The 12,724-nt window shown below is 40.8% G+C and overlaps 1 protein-coding gene across 1 annotated transcript; it reads right to left on the bottom strand.

Moving 5' to 3' along the window:
* Positions 1-954: 954 nt before the first annotated feature.
* Positions 955-9,570, bottom strand: tmem218 (transmembrane protein 218). Its single transcript, XM_085796887.1, has 3 exons — positions 9,157-9,570; positions 8,096-8,198; positions 955-1,239 (listed from the first exon to the last, which is right to left on the bottom strand). Exons 1-3 carry the CDS (start codon positions 9,264-9,266, stop codon positions 1,105-1,107), a joined length of 348 nt encoding a protein of 115 aa, XP_085653013.1. The 5' UTR covers positions 9,267-9,570; the 3' UTR covers positions 955-1,104.
* Positions 9,571-12,724: the final 3,154 nt, after the last annotated feature.

The raw sequence follows: 12,724 nt of genomic DNA, 5'->3' as shown, positions 1-12,724 counted from the left end.
CTAAATTAATCCCAAGTGTTCAAAACAGAGAAAGTCACTTTTGTCAGATACATAATAGTATCAGATACCACTGTCATCATTTACTGCAAAACTCAATCCCTTTAATTAAAAAAAAAAGAAAAAAACACTATAAAACAAAATTCGTAATCTTTCTCAAAATATTTCAACAAGTGCTTTTGGCATCTACTTTAAACTCATACATTTATAAAACATGAATTCAACTTTGGTGGACGAGACCAGAGCATCTGTGACACAAAAAAAACCTAGAGTAATAACAAAATAAAAAATAACAAAATAGAAGACACACGTTTAACTAAACTGCCTCTACGGTGTTTTGTTGAGCAAAATTGATTTCTTCAGTCCATTTTTATCTTTCCACCACAATCTGAAGGGCAATTACAATGACATCATGATGTGAAACAGTGGAAGATCTTACCATTTATAACCAGCACTGCAGATACATTCAATCATGTATTAATACATATATTAATACAATTGTTAATATATGAATTGTCAGTTGCTGAAAAATGACTCAAGTTATCACTGAGGCTATGAATTTATGCATTTATTGGCATCACTCAAATTAGCTACAGGGGGGAAAAATCCACATATTAATACTGTTCATCAGTCAGTCCAGCTGAAGACATAGTGACACATCTCCAGGCGTCAGAACAACATTCACATACTGCACTGAGTCACTGTGTATATCACTAACAGCACCACTTGTTTCCTCCTCAGTGCTTCAGGGGGAAAATGGAGAATGCAGTATTCCGATGTTTGCTATTTTGTGGTTTCCATACTTGAATTAGAGCTATTTAATCCTCTCATGTACTGTATTCAATGAACATTTACAGAATATAAATCAACACAGTTACTGCTGGATACCTCATTTGTGTCGGGTGTATGTAAACAGTCAACAACCAACAAACTGCTGGCCATGTAGAAAACACTCCTGCTGCTTCTGTGTGGGATGCACTCTGTAATCTGTTTCCACATGAAGCCAGAGGGGCCCACCCCCCTCGCCCCCAGTGCCAGGTCCTGTTTTGTTCTTAAGTTGTATACTTCAGCGACGTGATCCCGCTGCCAACTCTGACCCTGGCAGCTCTAGTGAGTTCTTAAGGCCTTGGCGTAGACGGGCTCCAGGAAGTGAAAGGGGAGCAGCATGAAGAACGCCACCAGGAAGACGGCGCTCACCACTGCCAGCAGCACGTAACGGCCGATGAACAAAGTGTCCACTATCTGTAGAGCAAAACAGAGAGAGAGGTTCTTCATAACTACACGCCAAAGCATGTGTACCAGGTCAGCAGTACCAAGTGTAGTGGAAAAAACATCTCTCATGAATTCAGCCTTTCCTCCGGCAGCCACTAGATGTCACCAGAGAGCTTTCACAAAGCCGTAGTGCAGAGGCAGTGAAAGAATTCTGCACACATACACTCACTTGTTACCTTCAAAATTTCAACTACTTAAATCGTGTTTTTTTCTCACTGCTACTTCAATTAGACGTTTGAGTTGCACTGCTCATGTGTGATGTATGTGCAGAGTTTCAGTATAAAAGACTCTTTTCTTGTTCATTAAGCTGACAGGGAAAGTCTCTCTCTGTACTCACCTTAAGTCTTAGTTTCACCAGCAGGATTCTGGGATATCACCATCCCTTTTGAGACCGACCGCGGTTGCGTGATTTGTGAACTTAAAACGAGTTGACGAGATGACAGGCATTTTAGTTTCTGCCATCTCTTAGAGTCGAGTGAAAACTTTGAAATGAAAAATATTTGCATATTCATATGTTATAGATTTTTCCTGAAGGGGGAGTAGATGACATTTTTAAGAGATTCCAACAACTACATCAGTGTTCAGTATAGAAGAACTTTAAGTCAACACAGGGTCATACAGCAGCATCAGTTTGTGTATCGCTGGGTATATTGAACTTATGGACTGACCAAACGACCAAGGTTTGATCTGATGAGAATTGAGAAATGCCTTGTTGCTTCATACCACATTCTGCTATGTGTGGAGTAAATGAGTAAATCTCATCAGTGTGAGTTAGCCAATCAGCATGCAGGACACTTCACCCAAGATCTAATAATGGTGATGACTTGTTTATGAACATAAACATGTTTTGGTGAGTTAGGACAGTGGTTCTCAAACTGTTTTACATCAAGGAATCCTAAATTGACACAAATTAGACAAACATTTGAAGCAAACACCAGACACAAATATTTATTCTGAGACTGAAGAACATTACTTTTTCAGTAAATGTTCAAATTAGGGCCAATGGCATGAATTTTTGGAAATATTGTAGAGAATTTTTTTGAAAAAAAGGGGTAAGATAAAAATTAAAAAATTCTAGAAAAAGTGGTAAAAATTCTAAAAAATAAATAAATAAAAATTCTAGAAAAAAGTGAAAAATTTCAAGAAAAAGTTGGGGACCCCATTGAACCCTCTTCAAGGAGGTTCAAGGGGACATGTTGGGTTCCCTGGACCCCACTTTGAGAACCATTGAGTTAGGAGACTGGATATCAAAATAAAACTATTACAAAGTTAAATTATGTATGGTAGTTTTCTTTTTGGGATGGGTTTAATGACATTGGTATAAAAAAAACTAATGTTATACTGAAGCATTTTGAATGCATCCAGGCCAAGGTTTGTGACTGGACACTAATCTACGACTTTGCCCTTTAGTTGGCTTATTTTTGAGAGAATCTTGCTCATTTGCCTTCAATAGTACACAGGTAGATCTAATTTATGATCATCTAGTAATGATCAATTGCCGAACTCTGAGCAGACCTGCTGTTATATCTGTTGTGAAAGTGACATAAACAAACTACTTGTACACGCTGTGCACATGTTGGGTTCTGCGTGGTAGAAAAATAGCAGAAAAGTGATTAAATGACTCTCCAGTGACCTGCTCTCACTCTCGCTTCCATTTGAATTCACCGTTCATCCATCAAACCAGTCCCAACCGAAACAGAGCGAGGGCGGGATACACCCCGGACCGGTCTCCAGTCTATCGCAGGGCAACACACACACACACACACGTTCACAGCTACGGTCAATTTAGAGCCACACATCAACGTAAGTGTGCATGGGAGGAAGCTGGAGAACCAGGAGAGAAGCCACCCAGAAGGGCCCCAAGTCTGGGATTTGAACCCAGAGAGTGGTGACAACTGCATCACACATGCATTCAAGCGGTTTCTATAGTTTGATATTCATTCTTCAAGTTAACATAAAGAGTAAGTTCGGGAGTAAACTATGGGACATCAATATAAATGTATAACTGTGTCTGAATGATGAATGATTGATTGATTTCGTGGTTGATAACAATGCAGGTAGAGATAAAGAAGCATGTTGCTTTTCACTGAGCCTGTTCCCTCACTCCATCACCCCGTTTACACCTGACATTAACATGCGTCTCATATCCAGATTGTATCTGGATACAATCTGACAGGACAGCATTTACACCTGGAATTAATATGCGTCTCCAGTGTCCACATTGTGATCCAATCACATATTTGCGTGGCTAAATTAAAAGAGAAGAAAGAAAATAAATATTAGAAGTATTACAGGAGGCATTACCGTTTACACTTGTGTTTAATGTGGTCACAGTGGTGTAAATGAGGTGCTTGATACACACACTGATGGCGTTGTTTTCACTGTCTTGTATATTTACTGCATTGTGTGAAGACTATATAAAATCATAACTTAGGCACACCTCTACTCACTAGCCAAGCCTCCATACACCTGGTCAACCTCTTCTTGATCCGTTTGCCTCAGACTTCTCCACCCACATCCCTCTCTCTGATCATCCCTTCTCATCCCTCCATCCTTTTCAGCAGTGCATACCCTTCCATGTCCAGGTACTGTCTGAGGGGTGTGTATCCAGCTTTGGCAAAACCACTCCGCCACCCTGAGTCTCCCTCCGCCACTACATCCACTCAATCCTTCCTTCACCTTTACCTGTCTGTACAATATCCATCCACCCATCCTCAACACTTACATTCCATCCATTAAAATGTTTAAATGGCATGTGGTATAGTTCTGCTGGTGAAACTACATTTAAAAAGTAGTAACACATTGAGCATATGCCAGTACAATCATACTTAATAAATGTAGATCAGGTAGATGTGACTGATCCTTTTTAAATAACGCTTCTCAGTCCTTTGTCTCGAGAATGTCATTAAATTCAAATAGACAAGCGATACAGTCTTTGTATGAACATCTCCATTTCAAAGGTAAGAGGTAATGAGTACAGCCTTATTATCTCACTCATAGAAAAAAAAAATCCCAGCCAATTCCCAGAGAGAGAGAAACATGAGAACCGGTAATGGATCACTACTTGGCACCAACCGAATCCGAGTTGAATTATCCGAAGCACGGTCGGGGAGAGAAGAGCTGAGTGGAAGTGGCACATCTCTATCAGTATCTGCTGACTACAACTGCACCATGACCTGACTATCAAAGCTGGTGTCAGCGCTGCCTTTCACACCTGGCTACAAGCTCTAACATAAAGCCAAGCAGTGGTAATTGATTCAGGCAGGAATACTACCTGTACATTTCAGGGACTGACACGGCACATTTGTTGTTTTTCCACTGTTATCTCTCACAGCTCCTGGATTCTAGATGCTGATTCCGGGTTCTCTTAAAGGGATAGTTCAACATTTTGGCAAATTGGTCCATTGCCATAACCCCTATAGTTTTCGGAGTAGGTTTGTTACCTTTAATTGTCGGTGCAAGCTATTTTTAGAACGGCGGAGCAGAGCCGTGAGCTGCTCAGAGCTACGCTACGGAGGCTAATGGGATTTATTGGTTTCCCTCATCAAACTCATCAAATACACAATCCAACAACTCCAAAACGCTCTGGTGGACAAGTTGTGACCTGCACATTCACCACGCTATGAGATAATAATTGAACGTTACGAGACAGAGTTGTTTTAGAGGTAAATTCATGCAAAACCGTTTCGGGGGCAGTTTTTCAGCAAGCAGTCTCTGCATTTGCCTCGAAAACAACTCTGTGTCACAGCATTTCCATTATCTCATAACGTGGTGAATGTGCAGGTCACAACTTGTCCACCAGAGCGTTTTGGAGTTGTTGGATTATGTATTTGATGAGTTTGATGAGGGAAACCAAGAAATCCCATAAGCCTCTGTAGCATAGCTCTGAGCAGCTCACGGCTCTGCTCCACCGTTCTGAAAATAGCTTGCACTGACAATTAAAGGCAACACACTTTCTACAAAGAATATAGGAAATATGGCAATGGGCCAATTTGCCAAAAATGTTGAACAATTCCTTTAACCATTTCTTATCTAGATGCCTCACCAGTAGGGATGTGAACAGCACCTCGCTGCAGCTTTTTCTAAGTTAGGAGAGGTGAAAAGTTTATACCATCACCATCAATAGATTTAAGCAACACTTCATTGATGGCTCTAGGTTCTCTGTTAATATTTAGATCATGAGCCACTCATGAATTGGCAAATACAAACTGAGAAAAAAAAACGCCCTTAAGCCAGATAATACCAGAAGAGCAGCAACCCTACTGCTGACTAAAGAGAGATTTCACAGGAACTGTTGTGGAATGAGAGTAGGTGTATGTGTGTGTGTGCAGTGTGTGTGTGTGTGTGTGTGTGTGTGTGTGTGTGTAGAAATGTGCCGGTGTCTGGGAGAGGTGGGGATGATGTATGCTGTCTCTTATGGATGCATTTAACACATCTCACTTTTTAATTTGCCAATTACGCAGTAAGCTGGAACCCAAAGTGTGGGCCATGTTTTATTAATGTGCCATTGAGCGCACGGGTGGGAGCAGGCAGGCAGGCGGGTGGGTGGAGGAGGGGTGAGAGAGCAGAGGTGGTGGTGGGGGGGGGGTCTGGTATAAACCACTACCGCCCCCCCCCCCACTACTAGTCTGGGACTGGCTTAATTGGCACTATGTTATTTTACTTTTGTTTAACAGCAAGGGGTTAGACATTTCTTCACAGTCTACAGCCACCCACACACATGCACTCACACACACACACACACACACACACACACACACACACACACACACACACACACACACACACACACACACACACACACACACACACACACACACACACACACACACACACACACACACACACACACACACACACACACACACACACACACACACACACACACACACACACAATCTCTCCCTGCTTGCAAGTAAGTTCTCAGGTCTTAAAAAAAAATTAGTCAACACCGAACCATGATGTGAATACGAAGCATCACGGTCCTGATTGAAGCTGTTTTCTGCCTTACTCTTATTCAAACACTATATCTGACCACATAGATGAGGTTTATATTGTAATACTGTATGCTACTATTTTATTTCAGTTTAAAATATCAAAGGTGAGTCACAGAGGAGCTCTCAGATCCTCTGTTTCCAAGATTTAAGACGCTGAGCTCCGGTGCTACATGTTGCCTCTGGCTTCGTCATTTATCCCACAGGCAACAGACTTACTCAGTTCTTAGAGACTCAATTTAATCTTTTTTATTTCATTTCAAGTTATTATTATTATTTTTTTTGTGCATTTCGTTTTACCACTTGGAGAATTTAAACTGTCAGTTTTTTTTTGGTAAATGTGTGTGTGTGACTTGTGATGTTTTACTGGATGGGATAAAGACAATTTTCTGTAACAAAAAGTTATTTTCTGTTCAATTAAACAAACACCTAGAATGAGCAAAACACAAACAAGAATCAGTTCATGTGAGCTCCTCTCTAAACTGAATATTTTACATTGTAATTTTGTAACAATAAAAGCCTCTTGTCGTCTAATAAAGCTGGAGAACTCTAAATAAACCAAACAAATGAGCGATGTTCCCTTTTTTCTCATGTCATAAAGTGTCTTTATATCAAAGGACTTCATACGTAACCTCTCGTAAACATTGGAATCGATTCCTAAAAGCCGGCAAGGGGTTAATTTTCCTTGTACAGAAATCCAAGTAGGTGCATTTTGCTGCCTCTCTGTGTTGCTGGTCTGGTATCTGCCTTTGCACAAAGGCTATAAAATGTGAGCCGGCCAGGACGGGGCTCTGCTCTGCTATTTCTATGGGGTGGCAGCTTGCTTGGCAGATCTGGCCGGCTTATTGGCACGACCCAGAGGCAACATGGGGGAGTGTTTGTTCTGTGTTGCTGTTGGACTAAGATAAAGCAGAACAGGCCTTTACGACAAGCACACACACAGAAGTGCACACACGATGACACATGCTACGTACAGGCACACTATACGGTGAATACGGGCTTATATCAGCGTTAAGGTTTTATATGTGAAAGATTGCCTGTATGCACTTCAATGAATTGAAATTAAGTAGAGCCAATACAGTATATCCTCAGTCAATATGAATACAGGAGAACAATTACAGCACACGATCATAATAGTTTCTCTGATTGCATATCTGTTCTTTTTCTATTGTAATCTTTGATGTGCATGAATGAGACACTAGTATTATCTAATTTACCGTTCTTACATAGACAATACCGCATATGTGATTAAATACAGGATTTAGGAGCATGACATAGCCACTTAGCCAGATTTACTTGTTTATTTGTGGGCTGTAGAATCCTCATTTTTTACTCAGTGGTCGCTGCGCTAAAAACATTTGGGGGTAATCAAAGTCAATTGGCCTCACAAAAAAAAACATCCCAGGCCTGCTTTTATTTCCAACTGAAGTACATTAGTCAGCCATTGTGCACCAGCCACAATAACACACGAAAACAACACTAGTCTGTGTTTTGCAGTAAATGGTCTGATGTAATCATGGTGGGAGCTTTTATTATCATGGCTTTGGCTGCAGTAGAATTTTGAATTGCCTCTTCATGCAGGGAAATGTCAACTTATTGTGTTAACACCTATTAAACCCAGTTATTTGCTTTAAAAAAAAACATTCTCAAATACAAACACTTTAATGGTGTATTTGCATTTTGATGTAGTACAATACGCTAAGGAGAAGCTGCATTGCATATACAGTAAATCTACTTTGCTGATATAGTCAATGCACGGCCTGATGACATATTAGTTGGAGTACTTGTGTAAGTGTGTGGACAGGTGTGTGAGACCACTCGGAAGAATTTACCTCTATTTCTTTGAAAGGGGGGGCTGTCTCTGGGCTGCGAGGGAAGAACACCAGTGCCAGAGTGATGGTGAGAGCCAGGAGGAAAAGAGGGATAACTCCTAACCTGGTAAGGAAATAAACACACATACACAGGTGAAACATAAAGAATCACTGATTTCATGTTACACAGGGTTAAACACCAATCGGAACTGTTCCACTCTTTTTTTAAAGTATTTAAGTTGCCAAACAAGTAAAATAATAACACAGTGTTTCACCCCATTTAAACTTTACTACTATTGGACAATGTTTGCTGTTACCTTGGATTCCTCACAACAATACACAATTACTGATTACCTCAGTGTGAGCCTCTGAAGGAAAGCAGGTGCACAGATATTAATTCACAGGGAATGCAAAAACTACTACTACTACTATTGCTATTACAACTTAATTTACTACTTGGGGGGCAGTACAGTCTTGGGGGGTAGTCAGGCCTTCATTTCTCTGCTTGTTGTAAGTGTCCACTATGACTATGCATGTGACAAATAAAGAATCTTGAATTCCTGATGCTCTCTCGTGGTAATATTTCTGTGGCAAGAAATGTGGCTTATATGAGAAATATACATCTTTATGTGAGAAAATCAGCCCAGTGTCTCATAAATATTGACCTACAATCAATTCACTTAACTGCCAATGGTGTTTTATCATCCACTACTCAGTTTGAAACTCATTGAGTAAAATTCCCTACAATTCCTATATTCCTGTAAATTCCCCTCCCCACATGACACCACTGTGGTCAACAGGAATATGTGACACATTACGTTTTTGGCATTTAACTGTAATAAAGGGTTACTTGATGAATCACGACCACCGGGACCATGTTATGGAAAAGTAATAGTAATAGTAATAGTTTTTCACGTCACATAACAAACATAACCAGATTTCATGTGGATAAAGCATCGAAGCACTGAGTCACTGACTGATTCACAAATCTGACTTTTCCTGGTCGACTTGTAGCCTATAAACAGTGTGTTGTACTGTGTCTGTGTGTGTGTTTACGTGCTGCGGTGTCTGTCCTCACTCACTTGGCGGACCCAGATGCTCTCAGCAGCATCGCCCCGAACACCAGAGCCGAAATCCAAATGACCGCAACGACGACGACGCCCGTACCGACGCCCAACACGGTGCTGGACATTTTTAGTCAGCGAGATGAGTTTCAGGGAGGTTTCCTCGACAGATATAGCAGGCAGTCGCTTAATATAACGTTACAGGCTAGCTATGATGCTAACTGTAACCACACCACCACTGTGTCGGTGAGTTAGCTTCCCCTACTAGCACTGCTGTGTTGAGGCAGTTGCATGCTAAACTAAACAAACACACAAAAAACACTGTGGTGTTCGCTTTGCAGTTTTGTTCACAGCCTGTAATAACTGTTTATCACTCGAGTTATCACTTAGCTCGATGAAGCCCCTCCGTGGCGTCCCCTGCTTCCTGGTAACAGCAAACTGCACTGTGATTGGATAGAAGAACTCTGGTGGAGCCAATCAGACGCGTCGTTACTTGAAAGCCGAGACGCATAGAGGAGGATGATAAACAACAGAGCTTCAGCATCTCCGTCCTCTTTTACCGTCATAATGTCCTCATGTTGTATGTCCTCTCTGTCCTAAACTTTAAACAGTCTGCTTGTTGCATTACAACAGTTTTGTGGTCAAAGTTTCCTCTTTGTCCCCTGGAAAGCTGTTTTTATAAGCTAACTATTTTTTAAAAACACACTCTCGTGTTCCCGGGTTTTTCCTCAGCAGCAGCAGGTAAGAGTCTGATCCCAGAGCTGCTTCACGGCTGGAGCAGTGAGGAAGCAGAGGTCTGAGTGGACAGCACCACAGACACATGGAGGAACATGTGACGAAAAAAAAGAAACGACTGTCTGAGACTGAAAGAAACTGCATTACTAATTTAGTAAGTAGACTGTGCTGAAATAGCCTAGAGTTTGACCTTATTCCATTGGTTTTGTAAAGAGCGTCCTGTTGGTTTAAAAAGCTCCTCGTTTACACAGAGAACACATTATGTAACATTTCACTAAAAAATAAAGGATATTCCCATTTAACGATTATAATTCACCAGAATCTACCTGCATTTTGATTTACTTATTTCCTCTCTAAAGAACAGTGTTACTTTTCCTGCTCGAAGAAGTAGGGTCTTTTCTGGGCACATTTACTAGAGACTATAGCCTATATAAGACACAAGGGAGTGTTTTTACAGTGTAGTGTTTGTAGATAACTTTTATTACAGATTCAGGTCCATTATAAAAATAGATAAAGGAGGGAAAAAAATACAAACACAGAGATAGGCTACAACAAATTGGTTTAAAACACATAGTACAGGCAAGTATTTCAGTGTTTCCAGAAGCATGAAAAATATTTTGTGTCACTATGTGCAAACACAGCTAGGTCCATAATGATCCCATTCTTTCACACATCTGTATACAGTTTCTTAGTATGGCATGAGAAGTGGGTGCATTACTGGCTACAAACATGCACTTGTCCATCCTGGACACCTGAGTAGGATCTGAAACCTGGAGTTTCTTTTCTTTTTTTGTAGTAGGCCTACTTGCACCACAGATGAGCTGTATACAATTGAGTACAATATGTCCTAAACAAAGCTATATTGACACCATCAGTAGGATACAATTGTTGGATCTTCGTGCAAGCACACTGGCTTGTGCATAGAGTTTGCAGCACTGACGATGGAGGTCATCATTAAGATTACAAGATTGCTTTATTTGTCACATGCACAAGTCACAGAGTAACATGCAGTGAAATGGCTCCTGGTTGCTCTGAAACTGGCCTCATAAATTGAATGAATGAGATAAATATGAATGAAATAAAACTAATATAATGTAAAAAAAATGTGCAAGGGTGTGTGTATGTGAGTGTGTCAGGCTGAGTCCTGGTGGTGGGGGGAGTGGCCAAGTTGACTCATCTTGACCATCATCATCATCACTTAGGTCATGTCTGATAACTGTACCCCCCCCCCCCCCCCAAAAAAAAGGAAAGGAAAGAAAGAAAAGAAAAAGAAAAAAAGTGACAATAAAGTAATCTTGTAAAACATTATATTATATTCCACCAACACAGCTGAATGAGGGGGGGGGAGGGAGCAGGGGGGTTCCTGTTGTCGTCCATAGCTCTACACTTCGCTGCACCTCGACCAGACAGGACCTCACCTCACTGTCTGACAGGAAAGCTCCGTCGTGTCTCGCCAGTCGCCACGCCGGGGTCTGAGGGTCTGAGGGTCTGAGGTCTGATTCGCAGCATCATGCTCTCCGTCTCTTTGAAGCATGTAATTATGAATGCAGACCGACAGGGGGCTGGCCAGACCCGCGTCTGTCTGTGGGTCCTACTGGAAGTGGTGGTGCCTCTTCGCGCTTACTGGAAGAAGACGTGTTGCATTTAGGAGACCCTCGTAAGATCCATGCATGATGCGTTCATCGGCTTTTTAGATGAAAATGAAACAGTTTTGCTCCACGAATGAGCCAGACAGCAGAGGTGCTGGATGTTTAGAGCAATTAATGACACAAAAGGAACTGTCTGATGTGTAATTTACTGCAAACTGAGAGGAGTTTGTTTTTTCTCGTCGTGTTTGCCTCAGGCAATTGTTTTCTTCACACTCTTAACATGTCAGTCACATTTAATGAGAGTGACAGTGACGGTTAAATTAAGTGGCTAATAGGCTACAACCGTTTATCTTTGAGTCTAATATTTCCTACTGACAATCTGTCCACAGTCCCTGGCTCTTACCTGACCTCATTATAATCTGAAAAGGTACAGTAAGAGAAGGGTTAGACTTAAAGTGGAATAGATGATGCAAAAATGATCTTCCAAAACCTTTTTCTGTTAGCCCACTGACAAAAAACACAAAAGGAAGTAGTGCAGTAGTTTGCTAACTCTGGGAAAGCTCAAGGAAAGAAAGTAATCCCCAACTCTATTAAACAAAAAAGAAAAATTAGGCTTCCCATTCCCTCAGTCCTGACTGTTTAATCATCATAATTAACGTGATAACTGCTCTGAGAGGACACTATTTGGCATCAGTGTTGTAGCAGGGTTGGATGTGGGCTGTTAACATCTTTTTAAATTGTCAAATTGGCTGTGACTTGGAAAAGTTTGGTAACCACAAGCTATATTTGTCTGCAGGAGTCCTCAGCATTTAGCCAGCTGACATTGGCTTAATCTTAAGCAGGGTTCTTCCAATAAATAGTGCAAAACCATCAACATGTCACTTCTCTCTAATAAAATAATTTCATTTTGCACAACCTTTTCCAAGACCGCCTGTATTACATCAGAGATACTGTTGCCTCTTTCTCATAAGAATTGGATACAAATTATTAACATGGAATAACATGTTTTGAGTTTTTTTTTTTCTCCAAATCTTTTTATTGAGATTTTCCAACAAAATGACATATAGCCTAGTGGTATCTAACCGTACGGAAAAAAAGGCATTTGTTGTTTTGTAGCCATCTTAAAGATAGCCTACCTATCTCATGGTTATTTACATATGTTTAAGCCAAAATGCAACATATGCTACTTTTGCATTTGTGATTGTCATAGATATTTAAATTTAGGCTACTGTCAAACTGACTAGGACTAATCAATACAAAAC

The sequence above is a fragment of the Trachurus japonicus genome, chromosome 14, assembly GCF_045865225.1.
Source record: "Trachurus japonicus isolate A0001 chromosome 14, Traja_1.0".
Taxonomy (NCBI): Eukaryota; Metazoa; Chordata; class Actinopteri; order Carangiformes; family Carangidae; genus Trachurus; species Trachurus japonicus.
The sequence above is the reverse complement of the archived record's forward strand: the minus strand, read 5'-3'. Positions and strand labels throughout refer to the sequence as shown.

Excerpts from the sequence above, each read along its gene's own strand:
- tmem218 (XM_085796887.1), bottom strand. The coding sequence starts at position 9,266 with ATGTCCAGCACCGTGTTGGGCGTCGGTACGGGCGTCGTCGTCGTTGCG. Across the intron at positions 8,199-9,156 it reads AGAGCATCTGGGTCCGCCAA|GTTAGGAGTTATCCCTCTTT; the intron begins GTGAGTGAGGAC and ends TTTCCTTACCAG. Across the intron at positions 1,240-8,095 it reads CCCCTTTCAAAGAAATAGAG|ATAGTGGACACTTTGTTCAT; the intron begins GTAAATTCTTCC and ends TTTGCTCTACAG.